Source organism: Leptosomus discolor, chromosome 8, assembly GCF_034619465.1.
Source record: "Leptosomus discolor isolate bLepDis1 chromosome 8, bLepDis1.hap2, whole genome shotgun sequence".
NCBI lineage: Eukaryota > Metazoa > Chordata > Aves > Leptosomiformes > Leptosomidae > Leptosomus > Leptosomus discolor.
This window is the reverse complement of record NC_141398.1, coordinates 9,554,993-9,575,747: the sequence shown is the minus strand read 5'-3', so window position 1 is coordinate 9,575,747 and position 20,755 is coordinate 9,554,993. Positions and strand designations below refer to the sequence as shown.

General features: G+C 40.4%; 1 protein-coding gene across 1 annotated transcript in view; it reads right to left on the bottom strand.

Moving 5' to 3' along the window:
• Window positions 1-20,755, bottom strand: part of MOCOS (molybdenum cofactor sulfurase) — a 222,828-nt gene that overhangs the window by 35,930 nt on the left and 166,143 nt on the right. Inside the window, exons 6-7 of the mRNA XM_086469348.1 lie at window positions 18,030-18,229; window positions 1,349-1,465 (exon numbers count right to left, since the gene is read on the bottom strand). Of these exons, the coding sequence (XP_086325474.1) occupies window positions 1,349-1,465; window positions 18,030-18,229 (317 nt within the window). The remainder of the gene's footprint in view (window positions 1-1,348; window positions 1,466-18,029; window positions 18,230-20,755) is intronic.

Genomic DNA, 20,755 nt, shown 5'->3' with positions numbered 1-20,755 from the left:
CCCAAAATAAAGACTGCTTGACTCCACCACCTCATCGTACCACTTTTGGCAGATTAGGTGTCTCTTTATAAGTTTGGGGTTGGCCTGTCCCCATTAAATGTTCAGCTTTATTAACATGATACAGACCTATAAGAGGCCACCCACTCCTTAGCAAAATCCTCCTTATATAAAGAGATCCAAGAGCGTTGCAGCTGGTCATTTGGCATTCTCACTTCAGCAGAAGGGTAGACCTTTTTTTTCTTTTCTCAGAGTATCTTGGGGAACCTGCTTCCCCTCAAAAATTCAGTCATCACTCACCTGCTCTTAGACATACTATGCGTGAGGAGACTATGGACATGGAGCTTTTCATGGTAAATCAAAGCACCATTTTGCCAAGGAAGGTATTATTCTCTCCCTTTAAGAACTTGTGCTATCAATCTTGCATATAATGTGTTTGCAAAAGCTGTCTAAACAGCTCTGTGAAATTATAAGGGAGCTATAATATCAACACAGCCGTTATATTTTTTTATCTTTTGAAGAATACCATTAATGAAATTTTCGATTGTTCTGTATTAATTTACTGTAATTTCAAAATCTGACAAATATGCAGACATGAAGCCTCCTCCACTTCATTGTAATACATCCTGCTACACATCTTTTAATGACAATTTATGGAAAATATTAGTCATCTAGAAACAGTTTTTACATTCACGTTCTAACAATTTAACACACCAGTAATCCACGTAGATGTCACCTAAATTTACTTCACTCTCTGAGATTCACTGTGTATTCTCATTTATTGTTTCTTGTCCACTTTGTGTATGACTTTTAAAGTGTTACATCCAATAGCAATGGGTCTATAATACTTGAACATTATTAAGTACAATTAAGGATACTTAAGGAACAACATGAGATGAATTGTCCAGGAACTTCTGTTCTGCAGGAAGACTGTATTTCATGTAATTCCAAATCAGAACAAGAAGTCACTATTTTGTATTTTCCAATGAAATAAAAACAAGCAACACATACTGCTTTGGGTTCATCAAATGATTTAGTTTCAACACCCCGTTTCACTGAATTGAATTTCAGTTCATGTAGTTCTTTAACACTGCAATTGAGTTGAAAGGTCAGAGAAAGCAAATTCACCTTCATTCTTAAAGTTACAAAGACTCAAACCCACAGGATATGGTACATGTACTTTAGCTTTTAACTATTTAAAGGTTGTCTTGATACAGAGACAGATTTTCTTCTCCCTTTCAAACCTCCCATCCTTAGGAAATTCAGAACTGATAGCCAGATGTCTCTTAAGTCACTGAATCTAGATATTTTCCATGGGCAACATATCATGTAATCTCATTCAGAAACTAACCTGCAGGTTCCTTTGGATGTCCTCATTGCTTATACCCAAATGCATCTGGCAGGCTCCTGTGTTACAGAAGCAACCTGTGCGGACATGTATGTTGTAGAGACTGGCCATCTTGTCCACCTTCCCAATTCATCAGGAGATAAGACATAGGAGAAGAATGAAAAATAAACATTTTAAAGTTGTGGTAAACAGCATACAATGTTTTAATGGTGCAAGTCAATTGGAGGTAAAATACTTCTCTAAATTATTAACAACTTACTCTAGCTTTTAGCATTCACATACACTTCCAGGATTTTTCAGCCTTGTTATTCAGCTGAAGGAAAACAGTGGTGGAAGCAGAAATGCTTACCTTGGCGCGGAGGGACAGTGCGCACAACACGCGCACACAGACACACACAGAGCTATCAGTTCAGGTCCTGATCCTGTTAATGACTGTACATGGTGCTTAATTTTAAACCTGTGAACAGGTTCATTCACATCAGTAGTGCTAACTACAGGCCTGCAGTCAAGTGTCATTCAGTGTCTCGACAGAACTGTCACCTGAAACTGCATCTGCAGAGGCTGAAGAGAGGCCTGGGGCACCTCTTCAGTTAGCTAAAGAAAACCTTGCTCTCCAAGGATCTGAGGCTGCAAGTCCTCATTACAGAAACTGACTGTACCTGTGGCACACCAGTGCTTGAAGAATCAGCCCCCCAGTAAGCAAGAACATCTGACAGGGCAGAAACTAAACTGGAATACCTCCTTGAGTTTGCTATATGTGACAACTCAGTCCACCAACTCCCTGGTGTACTTTTTCCTCATGTTGTGCTGTTCTGGGTTATACCATTTCTTTATTGTCCACTAAATAATGAATAGGCAGAAATACAATACTTGATGACAAACTGGCATGAATAAATAATGTGAAGGAATGAAAAAGATGTGCAAAGAGAACAGAAGCACATGTCTATATGTGCCTTGGAAGGAGACATATACGCGCTCACTGGCAGGACGGCACTGCAGGGAAGAGATATGGGTTGTCAAGGTTTCACAGCACAGCTAATAAACACCGGAAGCACACCATGAGGATTCTCTTAGCACAGCTAAGAAACCATGGAAGCACACTGCAGGGATCTGAAAATGCTTTACGTTGATTTGAAAAAGCAACAACAGCAGCTGGTAAGGTTAGCTGAGCAGGTATAGCTGCTGCCAGATATTTCTTTGAACATAAATGAACATTCCTGGTCAGGACTGGGGGAAAGGCCAGTCACAGTCAGAAAAGTAGCATGAAACCTGGCACATCCTATCTCTACCACAGACTTCCAGAACAACCTTGCACAAGCTGCATTAATCTCTCTATGCTTTCGCTCGCCTTCTGCAAAACGGAGAGCTGGGAGCTCTGAGAAGAGCCGTGCTGCAGACTGAGAGGACCTCATCATGCCAGTGACACAATCCTCCTCGCAGGGAGCTCAGGCTCAGCTACATGTGGAGCGACAGCTCAGCCTAAAGGTGCAGGAATGGAAGTGCCGACCACCTCAAACTAACCACTTTCCTGTGAGCTCATGCTTTATCTGCCTGAGGTTTCAAGGTAAACATTCAACCTAACTTTTCTAGCTGGCTTAATCTCTACTGGATTTTATTTATTTTTTTTTTTTTAACATAAATTCTCTTTGCATAGGATAGTAGCCCAATATATGTAGCAAATACTTTCTGGTGTAATTCAGCCTATCTTCTGTCTCCTGTCTTCTGACATTTCTAAGTTTACCTGTGTGAGATACCAAGCACCTTTAACTTCACTGTCTCAGCAGCTTGAAAAACCAAAGCCTCTGTTAGAATTTACTTCAGGCTGAAATTATTCGACCTAAGTAGTGTTTAGCTCTGCTAAAACAGTTCAAACAGCATTAATTTTTTTTTTTTTTCATGTGTGGGGCACAAGGTGCTCCACACAATAATGTGCTGTATACACAGAAGAAATCTTGCATCATTACAGTGCTGAAGTTCTCAAGTTCACACTTAAATATGTTCTGCCCCACTAGTTCAGTTCAAAATGTTATTGTATCTCCATCTCAAATGGAGTGTCCTGGGTTACAGTGTAAAATGTGCCAAAAAAAAAAAAAAAAAAAAATCTATTACCATCTTCAGGAGCTGTTGAGACCAGGTGGGGCGGTGCTCCCTGCCTCCCCCCTCTGGACCATCTCCTGTTAATGGGCACAACAATGCCTTATCGCCTGACCCATCGATAACTCGCTTCTGGGCTATCTCCTGTTAATGGCCCATCAAGGAACTGCCTCACCACTCCCCATCCCACGGTGAGATGCTCCGCCCGGGGGGAAGGAGCCAAGCAGTCCATGCTAAATAAAAACTGAGATCTCCAACACCCTAGCAGCCTTCTTCCACTGGATTCCCAGAGGAGCTTTTCCCCCCACTGGAGTTCCAGAGGACAAGAGCTACCTACCTACCACTGGACCTTCGGAGGAAGACCAGACTCTTTTACCTGATCGCTGCTTCCACAGAACTACATCCATCACTTCAGGAGGACTGCAGCCAGCATCTTATCGGACTGCTACTGCCACCCTAACAGGGTGTCAGGTTGTATTTTCTGACTCTGTCAGTGTAAACCAGTGGGTTGTTTGTTTTTCCCTGCCTTGTGTTATATATATATATATATTAGTAAAGAACTGTTATCCCTATTCCCCATATCTTTGCCTGAAGGCCCGTTAATTTCAAAATTATAATAATTTGGAGGGAAGGGGGTTGCACTTTCCATTTCAAGGGAGGCTCCTGCCTTCCTCCACAGACACCTGTCTTTCAAACCAAGATATGGAGATACAATCAAAATAACTCCACCTATCCAGGCCTGGAAAGTAGCAAATAGGATCAGTCCCGAGATCCTTATACACAATTAATGCCTTGGGGAATATCCTGTGTTCGAAGTATGCTTCTCAAATCAAAGTTATAGTAAAGGGCATCTGTTGGGAAAGACTGTTGTGGTGTCATTAGTTTTGTCTTGTCAGAAGACTTCAACCTGGGAACAGTGACCTTTGCTTGACTTATTTTTCATTTAGAGGTGGAAAGTTGTCGTCCTGGCATAATACAGTTTATCATGGCGCTAGTGACTCATGGGTGGATCTATCATTCTGTTAATGGTGACAAGCATGGCAAAAATCACAACAGATACATCACTACTGAATTTGTGTAGTGTTCGGGCTTATTTACTCGGTATACAAAAAGCTTTATATATATATATATATAAACTACTTTTTTGAAGAAACATTGCTGGGGCAGCCTTCCTTATCAAAGTGTATGTAGTGTAATGAAGTTTTCATGACCCAACTTCAAGGAATTGCTAGAAAGAATTTTTTAAAAATCTTATTAATTTTTGTCAAATAAATTACTACTGTTCTTTAATGAACACGCATTTCATTATAGCTGTGTGACCCAACACCCTTCTCCAATAACACTTTTAATTGTGATATTAATCTGTACACTAGACAAAGATTATTGATACATAAAAGCGTAAGAACGTTAGAGGAATACAGGGAATTGTGGTTCAGGAGAACAAAGATAAGTTACCCATAACTTTAGTATTAATCAAACTCCATTATCACCAATGTGATAACGCACACAGGTCTTGGGAATGCGATGCACGCTTTTCATTGCAAACAATGACACCATGTAAAGAATCAGTAAGGGCAGCACTGAAAATCTGCCTGTCTCTTGAATACATGCTCAACTTTTCCTTGGACATGTGCTTCGATTTCTTCTTGTTTAGTTTCACCCTAGAAATATTCTACTTGGGGAGTTAATTTAATCTCTCCCTGCAGTGTTACCATATAGCAAAACAAATAGAACATAAAACATCTGTTACAGTTATTTCGATGAAGAAAAGCTTATTTAAATAAAGCACATCTTTAAAATTGCCAGAAGGAGCAATAGTGGGTATGGAGCCCACAGTTATGAAATACAAAATGTCGCTTCCAGCTCTGTCTGTAATGGCAGCAGCTGACTTTTGGGAGCCAGGAATACGTTCATCAATGAAGGCACAGAAGCATGAATGGTACTAATGGAAAGTACACAGCCTAATGTACTCAGATTGTCAGTTTTGGTGATTCCCTGGGTCTGATGTTCGGAACTATTGTGCCTCGGTCTTTCAGAGCTTAAAGACTACAATTAAACTGCAAAACGCATGCAGAAATCTTGCAGCATTTTTATTGATTTCAGTCAGTGACGACATGATAATTAAGCCATAACGACATCTTGGAGTCCTGCCTGCCCCTCAGAGCCCCTCTGCATTCATTATTCTTTCTGAGGCTCTTTACTGCAGGCCAAGCCCTGTAGGTTGCTTCACACCCCAACACTTCTTATGACAGATCATCTTGATTTTTGACAAGCAAAATGTGCTTTTCACACTTACAGTCTGTGGTCTTCAAGTTAAATAAACACACGTGAAAGAAGTTAATCTAAATCCACCTTTAAAATAGTTGTTTTTTTTTTTTCCGAGATAATTTCTATTTTAAGCACAGTTGCCTTCCTCAGTGAGCCTTCCTTTAGTGTTGCCAGATTGACCAAATGCTCACAGTTAGGGTTTTTCTTTCATAGTGCTCTATCTGATAAATTCCATTACAAATTCTATTTATTTTTTTTAATATAAAAAAATACTGAGGTGGCAGTTTTTCCCCCCCCTGGTTTTAATGCATTACCCTACAGTAGTCCCCCTTGAATAGTTGGTATTTTAGTTCTTACTCAGCTGTGGGACAGCTCCAAAACTAAATTTGATTCTGGTGTGTTCTGACTCCCCACTCGCTGTCTCACAGCTGCACTGGTGACTTCTCTGCCTTTGCTAAACGACTGACTTCTGCTCGTCATTCACCTCAGGGCCTCTGTGGCGCTCAGCTGAAAGCTGCAAGCTTTTCTCTGGCTTCAGGCTCCATTGAAGTAAGTCTGAGAATGATGCTTACTGTAGGTAGATATATACTAAGTGACAGCAAATATTTACAAATAGCACATAGTTTTGCATTATTTCTAATCAACTAAGTCTAAGATTTTCACTAAAAATGATGGATTCTTTAGGAAGCCCTGCTGAAGTCATTCCCATAGGATCCAATTCTGTAGCTCTTATTCAAGCAAGTACTTCTTATTTGTGCAAGTTATTTTACTGAGGATCACAAGAATTATTCACATGAATAAAGGAACTTTCTATAATAGATCTTGAAGTGTCCTGAAAAACCCAAAATCATATAAGTCAATACTGGCAGGTACTGTCCTTCAGGAATTGCGATTGGGACTTCTCATTCTACTTTCTACAATGCTCAAATTTTAGAGTAGTTTGTTTGTCTGATGGATTTGCTCATTACAAGAATTTCACTGCACACCACTGATGGCTGGTTATAAAACAGGCTTCATGACACTGTTCTCCACATCCACTGGTACATTAATTCACTGATTCATGGCATGGAATTGGAGAGAAAGTAAGCTAGCTCTTTCTGTCATCCAGCATTTGACTGTGAAATGTTGTTGCTGATGCAAATGCATACTTAATCTTGTTTAATACAATTTAGTAAGAAGTAGGTCAGAAGAAAAAAAAAAATTAGTACTTGTTTCCAAATCATTTAGTAGGAGAAAAAGAGCATTTTAGCTGAGTTACAGTATACTTAAACCAGTTTAACAGCATGGTTTCCTGCAAGACAGGCATTTTTTCCCATCCCAGGGAAAGAATTTCTATGTGGGCACATTCCCACAGTATTGATGAATCTGATCCTCTCCTCCTCATTGCATCTCTAGTTGTTGACAATGGTTTAAACTAATTGGAGAGTGGATGTAAATCTCTCTTCAGTCTACACCCATTCATCACTCACTCTGACCAAAACCCTTTGGTAGAAGGCAGTGAAGTGACACAGATACTGAAATTTACTGAAATTGCCAAACTCAGTGTCTTGATAGTAAAAATGTTAGCTCATCAGGAACTTTGCAGTCGATGTGATAATTTTCTCTGCTGGTTTCAAAGACAGTCAAATATCAGGTAAGATTGGATGGGAGAGAAGCAGGCTGGAAACAACAGCATAATTCAGAATCTGTGGGTTGCCATTCTGCAGGAATTCTCACTTGGAAGATGCCATATACACAGCAAACTGCAGGTCCTCCTTGTTTGAAGGAGTAACAATAATTTTACATATCTGTGATCCAGAACCTACAAGATACTTTGGGGATGGGGTGGCTATGAGGAAGAAATGAAACATGGTCTTGATTGTTGATGGATGACCTCATGGTTTTTCAACTGCTTTTTTCTTCTCTGTTGTACAAGCGATGAATTAAGGGATGGACTTCTTTTTAAGTTATTTGGAACTTCATGAACCCAAGATCCAGCTATTTGAAACTGAACAGGCTGATGAGGAGGCTAAACACCTTGGTTTTCTTTGATTTGGCATCTCAATAGCCACAGTCTCTCCAACTAATGGCGTTTTCTCTTACCTTTGTCTTAAACTGCATTCAGTGACAATGAAAATCTGGTTTGATAAAATGACATCAGGGAAAGGATGGTTTCCAGGAAGAAAAGCAAAGCAAAGGAACCTAAGCCCTCTGTGACTTCCTAACCCTCACTTCAACAGAACATTCCCTTGTGAGCCATAGGAAAAGGTCTGTATCTCTGTATCCCATTGAGCAGAGGCAAACAACACAGAAGACTAAGCTATAACTCACGTCAAAAAGGGATAAAGAGGAATGCAGAGACTAATACAAGTGGAAACAATGCTTAGGAATAAAAAGGTGCGCTGCATGATACTGAAAGTGTGGTGACACAGATTTAATTCATGTCACAGTCAAAACCCTTTCTACCTTTTCCTCTTTCTCTTAAATCACTTAAATCCTCCTTTGTGTGTATTTATCCCCTGAAAATGGGGATAATAGATCACAGAGAGGTTGTACAGTTAAAATCCCGTGATGGACTGTGTTGAAATATTACTTGAATTACGTCCGTACAGGGTCCTATACAGGATTTGTGTGTGAGGCAGGAAGATGCAAGCAAGGTAATAGAGAAGGTGGAGCCAGGCTCTCTTTGTTTTCTACGGATTCAGATGGTGGACTGAAACTGGGCACTGCAGGCACTCAAAGGCAGCTGATCTGCTTTTACCAAGATCAAGAAAAAAGGAATCCAGCAGAGGCTGTCAAAAGTGCAGTCCTTTCGCTGCTACCATGTGGTTTCTTTTCACATTTCTCCCCTGTGTAACGAGGTCTGTAGTTTAGAGAGATAGTTAGGCCCTGTTACTAAACAGAAAATATTTAGCCTCCCTCGTTCATCTCAGATTCTTTCATCTGAACAACTAAGAGTATCTTTCTTTTCTCTCCTTTCCAGTTTCCTTAGCAACAGGCAAGGACACTCCAGAGAAGCAGTGTCAGGCAACAACTTCAGTCTAGGCTTTCATGAAGCTTTCTTACCTTGACCAACTCTGATGAGCAGTTTAATAGTAGGCAATTTCAAGCATACAATCTCACATCCGTCTTTGTCCCCCCACAACAAGGTATTACAGAAAGCAACTCAGCCTGTATTCTGTCACTACTTCCTCACCAGGAGAGAGCTTCATTACCTACTAACTAGGTCTGCAGTTATCACACCGAGTCTCTCAAGTACAGAATCTCCTTACACTCAGTCAGTAATCTCCTACCTAGAAGTCCCTTGTTGTAAGGGCTGTCTTTGAGTGCCCAATGCCACGTTAGCAAAGATCCAGATTGTAATGGCATTTCTTGCCAGTTTGAAGCAACAAGGTGCTGTTTATTGGCAAGCCAGTGTGGTTTGTTGCATTGCTGCTATCTCCCTGCTTACCAGATATCCACAGTGCAACTGGAAACTAATTGCAACAAAGGAAATTAGTGGACATTCAACAGGAATCTTCACAACAATCTTTTTCTCCTTGTAATCCTGTTTGCATTCTATTGTGCTGATCCATCTGCCATCCCTGGCTTCCTGAAATCAATGGTTAAATCTACAGCTAAAATCAATAGTGAGCAATCACCCCAGCAATATATAGGTAGCTATTGGGAAGATGGCCAAAAATCCCATTAGGCATGTTAAAAACACTTTTCTTCCCCTGAGTCATCAAAATTAATACAATGAGTGGATATGCTTCTGAAAGCATTAGTGTAAGTAACTCGAAGTTGTTTGACCATCTCTGCACAGATGTTCTTAGCGTGAATTAACAAATGCTGGATTTCCATTGTCTCTGGTCCAGCTGAAAAAATGCTGCACTCCTGCACCTGCAAAACTGAATGATTGTTTTACACAAAAGTAAGAAGTAAAAGATGGAAAAAAACACAAAAGATTATGGTTTGAAGAACAACAAAGGTCTCCAGCTTAATAACTTTCTATGAAGATTTATTTCACATAAATTAAATAAAGTAGAAATTATCCCTCATCATTGCTCAACAGCAACCCACTTTCTCCTGTAGGAACACGGTATAAATTTCCAGACAAGTACTGATAGCTACTACCAGGCTCCAGTCAGTAGCCTGATCAAATTGACCTGGTAACAGCTTCCTGTGCACATGAAATGCTGTAGCTCCTTTTTTTCCCCACTCTGTACCTATACAGCAGATGTACAGTGCACTGGAGCTAATCTACCAGTGAAACTGAGGGCACCATCTAACACACAAACAGCAACTACTTCAAGAAATCTACCCACTACAGGTATTGCACGGTGCCTTTTATCATGTAACTATAAGCAGTGATATGAATATGCATTCTACCAGCTGTGTGTATATACAAATGTATACACCACTTGACATCTGAAGATTTGCCAGTATTTAACATATTTCCTCTCCAATCCTGTGAGGTTAGAATAAGTGAACAAGACAGACATTAAATCCCTTAAGGTGACACTGCAAGACTACAGCAGAAGGAGATTTCACCTGGCCATTACCAGGTCCTGGCTACTGATCTAGGTCCAGCTAAGCAATTTATTAAAACATCACTGAAGGAAAAGGAAACTTTTTAAGAGAGAACATTGTGAAACTAAAGCAAAGAAAGTGTACTCCCAATATGAAGGTGCTTCCAGAACTGGCTATCATCATTTTACTTCTCATGAGCAATTACTTTTATGTGCATTTCCCATCCTGCCTCACACCACTTTGTCCTGTGTTACTTCTGTTTGCAGACCTCTCCAAATGCAAACAGGCAGAATAACTTCTACCTGCTTATATTGCTGTGTCTCTTCCCTGATCACACCTCTCCCATGCAACACCATTTCAGGCTGCTTGTCCAACTCTCCTCTGCCTCTCATGGCTGGAATCTCCTTCTTTGATGCCTTCCTGCCCAACTGGCGTCTCTTTCTTTGTCTCTTCTCCTTATAATAATGGACTTTGGCTGCATTGTGGGAAATTTAAGTTAAACATTAGGAAATATTCTGTAATAGTGAATATAGCAAAGTTCCAGAACAAACTACCTCTGGAGGCTGCGGGAAGGTTCAGGTGAAGATAATCCTATCCTGGCACACAACAATGATGAGTATCCTCTCATAGTCGCTGCAAACCTAAGATCTGTTTTTTCCCTCCACATCTTCTCAAACCACAGTGATGAATTTGGCTTGGCTACTAAGCTGCTTACAAAACAATTCACTGCCATAGGATGCTTTGGATGCAGAAGGATCAGTGGGGTTAAAAAGAAAATAAAATTTCTTTTGTTACTTGAGGGAGTCTCATTCTGGCTTTGTCCTCTTCTGAAACTGCTAGCATGTGAACACCAGCATAAAAAGGCTACCTGATTAGAGAAGGTGCCATGGTGAGATCCTGTGTGCCTATTCTTATATTTAAGTGATTCGGGGCCACACATTCCAATTTAAGACCCTAGTCTTCACTTCAGAATGATAGAAAATAAAGGCAAGAAAGGAAAAAAACCAACAGTGGGTCATTGAGTCTATCCTTACATTAACTCAAGGCAGGTTGAGATAGAAGGAAGGTAGGTGTGACAGTGGGCAGATGCCATAAGACCGGTTATCAATTGCATTATAGATTCGTGCTGAAGGGACACGCACTGGAAGTTATCTGCTCAGAAGTGTTGACTTTTTTTTCTTGAGGACTGGATGAAAGCTAAGTTCAAAGCCCATACCTCTCTTCACTCTGACTGGGTTGATAAGAGTGAGCCAGGACTTGCTAATGTGGGCTCCTACACAAAACTGATCATAATCTATCTAAGCAGGGCTCTCAGTCTTGAGAGGCAAAACTCATCCATATGCAACACTGCAGAAGAGCCTTCCTTAGGCAAACCAAAATGTTTACATTCCCTATCTTTGGCAGCTGATTCCTGTTATAGCAGTTTGTCTATCACACTCAAGTGTGAAGTGGCAGGCAAGAAGGCTGAGACTGCTAATGGACTGATGCTTCTTCCCTTCCTGACAAGATTTTTAGAGGCATGGCAAGCATATATGGATAGCAAAGGAACTTTTGCAGGTGAGACAATCACAGCAAGCTACTTCCGTTTAGCTTCAGGCTCCAGGCAAAGGAGGCAGAGTGAAAAAGTAGATTGGGAAAGGGAGCTGGTAATCCACAGCTGAAATGATGGCCATTTTTCAAAAGATAGCTATGATGGTTTGCTGACTTCTTTAAGCCCATGACACACAGGAGGAAAAAACTATTGTCTCAGAAGACCAGAATGAAAAAAGAAAGTCTGGTAAGAGAAGTGCTATTTTTCACTGGGGGCAAAAACCACAGAACTGGAAAGTGTGACTGGGTAAGAGCTCTCCAGGGCATACAATTCAACAAATGTTTCAAGTGAAATTCCATCTGCCCATCTCTGCCTCTTACTCCTTTCCCCTCTTCCAGCTCCCAAACTGACTTTGCAGAATGAAATGTGAAGGAATTAAAAAAAAAAAAAAAAAAAAAATCACTCTGCAATTATCTACGAATGTACAAAGAACCTTTCACAGGTCTCTTCTTCCTATCAGAACAAAGAGGAAATCTTAAAATAATGTTAACACAAAAGGTCCCTCATAGCAGAGATGGTGATTTTTTTCAAATCTGCAAATGGAAGAGAACACACAACTTTGCACTTTGACTGATTTGTAAGAAATGTACTTTTTTTTGTGTATATGATTGTTGTTTCAAGTCAGTGTTGTTCCCTTACAGCTGTTCCATCTCTCTTTGGCATTCAAACCAGGCTGGAACCTCATTGAGTCATATGCAAGGTTTTGACAGAAAAGCTGGCAAGGATGCAAACTGCAGCTGAGTCATTGCTGTCAGTGTTTCGGAGATTGGAAGGACTTGGGGATGTATAAACACATGACATTCATATATGCTGAAGACTGCAGATACTCACTGTTAATAAATGACCAATGGTGATTCTCTGTGTGAAGAGTGTGCAGTATTAGCTCAGCACCAAGCATATACGTAACGCCTTTTTCACGACATCACAAACTCCCTTTAATAGCTAGGGCTAATTGCTGCTTCTTCTGGTAGCCTCACAAGGAAGCAGAAGATTAACAGCTTTCTGCATTAGTATCAACTCTGATGCTTTCATCCTGTACCACTGACTTAGCAGAGGTCCTTTGTCTCTACCCCTGCACTTTCTTACCTTTCAAAATCGCCAGCCTGTCATCTGTCCACTCTTCATTAATAGCAAAAGCTGTAATGCCAGATAATTATCCATTCTTAACTGGACACCTATATATGAAGAAGCTGTTTGGCATAAAGGCCATCTTTATGTCCTGCACCTGTCAAGTACTCATCATAGTTTAACCCCTGTTCATAACTGGGGCTTTTTGGTGCTGCAGTGCAAATAAACACATAACATAAAATGACAGATACGCTACTGCAGAGGACAGGCAGCTTGCGTGAAAAGAATACAGGTATTCTCCCAAGTAATTTCAAGAACAAATTACTACCAATAGTAGTCTACAAGACAGCTTTACTGAAGGAAATAATTTTCATGGGAAGTATTTGGTGCAGCTCAAAGGAAGAAATTTAATGTAGTTTTAGTGCCCAAAGACAAGAGGTTTATGGACATTTCAAAACTGTAGTAGTTTTATCCCTAGATAAAGAAATATTTCATGAAAAATCTGAAGAAAACCCAAAGCTTTTGAGTGACTACTGGTGTTTGGAGCCTGCAAGTCCCTCTTCTTTGATTGTTTTAGTTACTATTTAGAGTGAAGTAACTAACTCAGTAATTAAACTGTCAATTAAACCAATGATACATACAGTATACAAAGCAAGTTTATTCCAAATACAGTACTCTAAAATAGTGATACTCTTCAACAATCACAAAAACATTTAAAAGAAAAAGCAAACTTTCATAATTATTTCACTCTCACCTTGTAATTTCTTAACATCCAAGTTATCATCATATATGCTGGGACAGGAGGCTGTCAGAAACACTTCCATCCCTGAGAGTGGTATGGTTTCTTTTGTGTCTCACTTTAATGAAGTGCCTTCATTTGATTTTGAGTGCCACAATGAAGGTTTTACTCAAGCATGAACCTGAGGCTGTGGCTATTTCCTACTGGTGCAATTGACCCGGGGTATGTAGTTCAAGTGTGTTTGTGTTTAGTGGCACAATGTTGTCTGCTCTGGTAATTAAACTCCAGTAACAGTGAGAAATGGATTTCAATAATAAATGCAGGTAAGAACCGCTTTCTTCCCAAATGCTACACAGATGAAAGACATAATTTTTTCTTTGCTTTCATTTTTCAGTGGCAGTGTTAAATGTCAAGTGTTTCACTACACGCCTTTCACATCCTAAATATCTTGGACTTAGTTCAGCGTTTTGAATACCATGTAAATTATGTAAATCTTGAGGCTTAAATGTAAGCTTGGTATCCTCTGAAGACACTGTCTACTTACGAAGTCTTTCTTGCCAATCTTAAATGTTCCAAATAAACTGCTCCAAACCTCATCACAATATTTTTCTCTGGAATCAGTTAGTCAGATTGTCCTTTTCAGGCTACCAAATGCTGATGTACAGCCACACTGTGCCCTCTGTTAGGCAATGGGCACATAACGATTGCCTGTCAGAAAGACAGGTAGAACTGGTTGGATGCCTGGTTATAAGTAATTTATTATAGATGGGATATCATCCATAAAGGAATAAGGACATTCTATCATTTTTCTTTTAATATACTAGCTGAAATACAACCCGAGTCATTAACTGGTGTCTACTAGTAGTAGGTATGTCAGATAGAAATGCCATCTGATTTTCCTTTCATTCAGAATTCCCCAAAATGTTTTTTGGGAGCCTTCCGACAACAGCTCAGCTCTCAATCAATGCATGCAGCATGGGCAACAAACAGGAGTAGCTGGAAACCACTGTGTGCTGCTAGAAAGCTACGACCTTGTTGCTGTTACTGAAACTTGGTGGGACAAATCCCGTGACTGGAGTGTGGCTGATGGCTACAGGCTGTTCAGAAGGGACAGGTGGGGAAGGAGGGGCGGAAGCATTGCCCTCTACATCAAGAAATGGATAGAGTGTGAAGAGCTGTCTCTGAAGAACAGCCACGAGCAGGTTGAAAGCTTATGGGTAGGAATTAGAGACTGAGGCAACAAAGGGAACCTTGTGGCTGGGGTCTACTACAGGCTGCCTGATCAAGGGGAGTCTATGGATGAAGTCATCTTACTCGAGCTACAGGAGGCTTCGTGCTGACAGGCTATTGTCCTGCTGGAGGACTCCAACCACCCCAACATCTGCTGGAAAAGTAGCATGGCGAGCTGTAGGCAATCCAGGAGACTCCTGGAGGGCATGGAGGAGAACTTCTTAAGCTAGGTAATAGACAGCCCTTCCAGAGCAGATGCCATACTGAACCTGATGATCACCAATTCAAGAGAGCTAACCGGTGATGTCAAGATTGAGGGCAGCCTGGGCTGCAGTGATCACACACTGGTGGAGTTCACAGAACGAACAGTGGATGAAAAGCTGGACACGAGCCGGCGATGTGCGCTCGCAGCCCAGAAGGCCAACCGCATCCTGGGCTGCATCAAAAGAAGTGTGGCCAGCAGGTCGAGGGAGGTGATTCTCCCTCTCTACTCTGCTCTGGTGAGACCCCACTTGGAGTACTGTGTCCAGCTCTGGGGCCCCCAGCACAGGAAGGGTGTGGACCTGTTCGAGCAGGTCCAGAAGAGGGTCATGGAAATGAATGGGGGGCTGGAGCACCTCACCTATGAGGACAGGCTGAGAGAGTTGGGGATGCTCAGCCTGGAGAAAAGAAGGTTCTGGGGAGCCCTCGTTGTGGCCTTCCAGTGCTTAAAGGTGGCCTATAAGAAAGATGGGGTCAATCTTTTTAGCAGGGTCTGTTATGATAGCACAAGGAGTAATGGTTTTAAACTAAAACAGGGCAGATTTAGACTAGATAGAAGGAAGAAATTTCTTATAATGAGGGTAGTGAAGCACTCCCACAGGCTGCCCAGAAAGGTGGCAGCAGCCCCATCCCTGGAAACATTCCAGGTCAGGCTGGACGGGGCTCTGAGCAACCTGATCCAGCTGAAGATGTCCCTGCTCACTGCAAGGGGGCTGGACTAAATGGCCTTGAGAGGTCCCTTCCAACCCAAACTGTGCTGTGATTCTGTGATTCTGAAACTGTGTTCTCCAAACTCCACTAGACTGCATTTGGAGACTGACCAGTGAATCCACATGAATGTGCAGATTGCAGACATGACCAAACTAGAGGACACTATTTAATTTCTAAATAATTAATGGAAGTATTGGATTTAACTTTGATTTGAATAAACCCATCTAATTTTAGACACATATACAGGTATGAAGATGAGATTATATTGTCAATTTGATGAAGCTTACTCTCTGCTGTATATATTTTCTTTGTAATCATAACGAAGTAGCAAACATTTTTCTCCCCCATAACTGCTATAAGATGTCTATGAAAGAATTTCATTCCATAAAGAAGCCAATTTTATATATATGCATATATATATATAAAATGTATAATAGCTTTGGAAAGGATGCTTGTTGCTTGTTAATTTCTAAAAGTCATAAATTGCACATTATTTTAATTAAACAAAGCAATCGAACAGGTACTGCAGACGTGACTGGCATGCATTTAAAAACTTTATAGTTCTTCATTCTACATACTTACACCAGAAATGATGAGAATCTGGTGAATAGCACAATCCAGATGATAGAAATCAATAAAGAAGCTTTTTATGAGCAGCCACTGCAGCAAACAGGCACAATGGAGGCATAAGACTATAAAATAATTTTTTCTTTGATGGTACAGTTGAGTTTAAAAAAGTGAAACAGGCAAGAATCATTTTTACTAAGAAATTCTGAAAATCAGAAGTGCAAATAAAGGTTTTGGTTTTAACCAAAGGACAGAAGCAACATCAGAGTGTTTGCTGAGCATTTTACCCACCCAGCTGTGTTAATAACCCCAGTCTTTTCTGAACACTGCCACACGTATTCAAGACTATATAAATGGCTAATTCACTCCTAAAATGTGGAACCCTTTGAAATGAAGTGTGGTGAATATTTGAGACTATTGGGTAGCATAGTCCAAAAAAAAAAGTATGGGAAGAAGAACTTCTTCAGTACTACACATTTGCCAAGCCCAATTAAGTGCCTTAAAACCCCCTGTAAAACTCCATATTGACAGGACACAAAGTAACTGCTTCAATTCTGTTCTTTGTGTATTTATGGATTTGCTCTTGCATTCTTGTAGATGTGTCTCTGTGTTCCCCTCGTTATCTTGTTCTTCTCCTCTCTGCTAGAGAAGTGTTGAGGAATGCCTTTTGTGGCACTCCCACTTTTTCCCTAATGGTCCAGAATTACCACCTTCCAAGAATGATGCAGCTCTGCCACTACTGCTGGCAGAGGGAGGTAGTCACTGAGACAGATGGTGCCAGTTACTGACAGTTCTTTAAAAAAATCAAGGCCATACACTTGAACTTGACTTGTGGGCTTATTCAATCATCAGCCAATGGAAAACAGAAGAATTCAGCAAAATTAGAGAACTGAGTTTTTTTCTGATTTCTCCCGATGAGCAAGTGAGCTATGTTACCCTACGTTACTCACTGCCTACACAGTGCACAGTATTACACGATTATGGACATACACTATTACCTCTCTACTGGAGGTAGAAAAATTTCACAAAGTTTCATTTTACAGATACTCAGTATACCTGATGGATAAAAGCTAGAGAAAGCTGTTGGGAAAGACAGCATCAAAGAGTTTTTTGAGCTTGAATCTCACTCCTTACACTAATCATTCAACTTTATTCAATGCTCCCTCAGGAATATTACAAGAATGTAATTATTAGAACTGAAGGGAAAAGAAAACTCTTCTTTCATGGGTGACTGCGGTATTTTGATATCTGATTTCACTTCTATGTCAAAGCTCTAAGGCAGCCTCTTATATCGTCTTTTCTAGACTTGCTCTTTGATTCCTAGTTTTGAGTACTCTAGAGAAGGAAGTCAACAAGAAACCTAACGGCCTACTCAATGCATCCTGTTAAAACAGCCCACTTTCAATCTTCCTATGCGTAGAGTATTAAATCTGTAAGATACTGGCTTTGGTTATTATGTACTTCACATTGTGCTAGCACTATTTATTGGATTCTCTTTCTACTACTTGAAAAATTGTGTGTATATATTGCGCAGAGCTATGAAGAAACACCCCTAAAACCTCAGAAGAGACCACTATAGACAAAATATTTCCTTTGGAGTAAAGAACTCATTGTGAGCATGCTTAAAATATAAACATAACAGTTAAGGCAAGAGAAAAACATACCTGTGAAAAGCCGATCACCTCTCCATTTTCATCGAGCACGTTAAAATTAATGATTGGACCCTGGACATCAGGACTGCTGAAATCTGTATCACTGTATATACGTACTACAGGAGCCCCATTGGCATATTTTAAGGTAGACAGCACGGTATAGGTGTAATGAGCTAATGCAAAGGTATGCTGGTTTATTTTCTCCATTCCACCTACAAAAGAAAAGTGCATGTACATGTCAGATGCCTTAACTTTTAAGGAAATGTAAAAAAAAAAGGATGATTTTTCAGAATGGTGTAGCTGGGAGGTAATTAGCACAAAATTGATAGTTTTGGGTTCCTTTAAATGACTACACAATTCGAAAAAGTTTCCTCATACAAAAGCTTCAGAAGTACTGTTGCATGAAGGGTTTATCTACAATTAATCTACTGTAGAAATCTAAAGTTACGTTGAAATGGATTCACACGCATTACATCATTGATAGTTCCAGCCTATATGTATAACTAAGATATTCTGGCACAATTAATTAGAAAAGGAAGTTTTGCTCCAGATCTGGCTCTGGAGATGATGGGAATGAGGCACCAATTCTAGCACAGCACAGAAAGCAAATTGCTATGTCTAAGCTAAAATAAAAATAACAAAACTCTCATTGAAATTAAAATACAAATGTTAGTCTACAAGGAATTTACTTGAATACTGAAGAAATATTCTTCCAAGACTGCTCTTCTTTTTGCAGAAGAAAGAGAAGATGATGTGAATGCCTCATTGACTACACCCATACAATCTATCTGCTCCAGAGAAGCTTTGCAGAGAAGTTTTCACAGAACTTGGCCTAGAGAAAGCATAAAGAGGAAATACGTTGTCTTTTTTTTTTGCCCTTTTTTTTTCGCCCTACACTGAGGAGTTCGGGAAAGAGAACGGCACAGATTTCCTGACAGACAGAGACCCCTTCTACATCTCTGCATCCTGAGAGGAGGTTTTGTCTCTGTTAGATGTCCCTATAGAAATGGCTCCTTATTCTTGTGCTCAGAGGATGTGTCATAGGATGACATATCATGATCACCAGTGGCCTTGGGTTATTTTGATTCTCTGCATGAAGCTAAAACACAAGCAACAGATACAAAATGAGCTATTTCTGTCAAAGGAGAACATATGTAATCTGAAATGAAGAAGTAGGTTGTAATATTCACTGGGATAAAGCTCTGACAGAAGTCAAGTATCTGGCTATAACAATAAATACAGTATAAGAAAAGCAATAACCTTAATCAAACAGTAATTTCATAGAATCATAGACTGGTTTGGGTTGGGAGGGACCTTAAAGACCATCTAGTACCAACCCCTCTGCCATGGGCAGGGATACCTTCCACCAGATCAGGTTGCTCCAAGCCCCATCTGACCTGGCCTTGAACACTGCCGGGGAGGGGGCAGCCACAGCTTCTCTGGGCAACATGTTCCAGTGTCTCACCACCCTCACAGTGAAGAATTTCTTACTAATATCTAATCTAAATCTCCCCTCTTTCAGTTTGAAAACGTTACCCCTCATCCTCTCACTGCCCTTCCTGATCAAGAGTCCTTCCCCACCTCTCCTGCAGCCCCCTTTAAGCACTGGCAGGCCGCTGTAAGGTCTCCCCGGAGCCTTCTCTTCTCCAGGTTGAACACCCCCAACTCTCTCAGCCTGTCCTCACAGGGGAGCTGCTCCAGCCCCCTGAGCATCTTCGTGGTTTCCTCTGGACCCGCTCGAACAGGTCCATGTCTGTCTTGTGCTGGCGGCCCCAGAGCTGGACACAGCACTGCAGGGGGGGTCACACCAGAGCAGAGGGGGAGAATCACCTCCTTTGACCTACTGGCCATGGTTCTTTTGATTCAGCCCAGGATGCAATTGACTTTCTAGGCTGTAATTTATTATATGGAACCAGAAAAGTACAAGTAATCTTCAAAGTAGTAACTGAAAACCTAAGAATTTGCATCTTTATGGAACACAATTAGAAGATAACAATATGATCTCAAAGTATTGTAAGAAACACAGGGAGATATCCAAAGGCTAACATGTTTAAACCGAATCAAATCTCCATTGGAGAGAGCTGGAATTTTGGCTGAAAATACAAACTGGTTTCTATTACACGTACTATGCGTTACACTATTGTGGGCCTACATCATGTGGGAAAAAAAAAAGGAAATAATAATTTCCTCAAAAGCCCCTTGAAGTAGAACGGTATTTTTCTGCCTGGGTTTCAGACCCTTAGTATTTTCTGTAACATTGAGCATCTTGAGGTACATCAGCATTTCTGTAACTAAAAAGATGTTTGACATTTTCTTTTGCTTTCTTTTTCTTTTTTTTTTTTTTTTTTTTTAAACTGCGTAACTATGAATCTCACACTTCTGCACATACCATATTTCTATCTGAGTATCTGGAAACTTCTACAGTCTGATATAACCACCCTTGGACAGAAACCTTGTAATATGCTTCTTGACTTTTGTGCCTTTACTTGTAAAAAGACTGTAATTTATGAATGTATATAAAGGGAAAAAATAAGATATCCTTCTCCTGACATACAGAAGAATTACAGCAACTTCTGTTATTTCACTTTCCTTCAAGTTTCTATATTATGTGCTATCTCCTTTAGATAAGCTAGGAAAGCAGACAGTAAAAACAGAAACAGATTAGATATAAGGTGGAAGTACATTTGTTGGTGCTAAAGAATAACAAAGAGGAATAAGATATTTAATGAGATACAAAC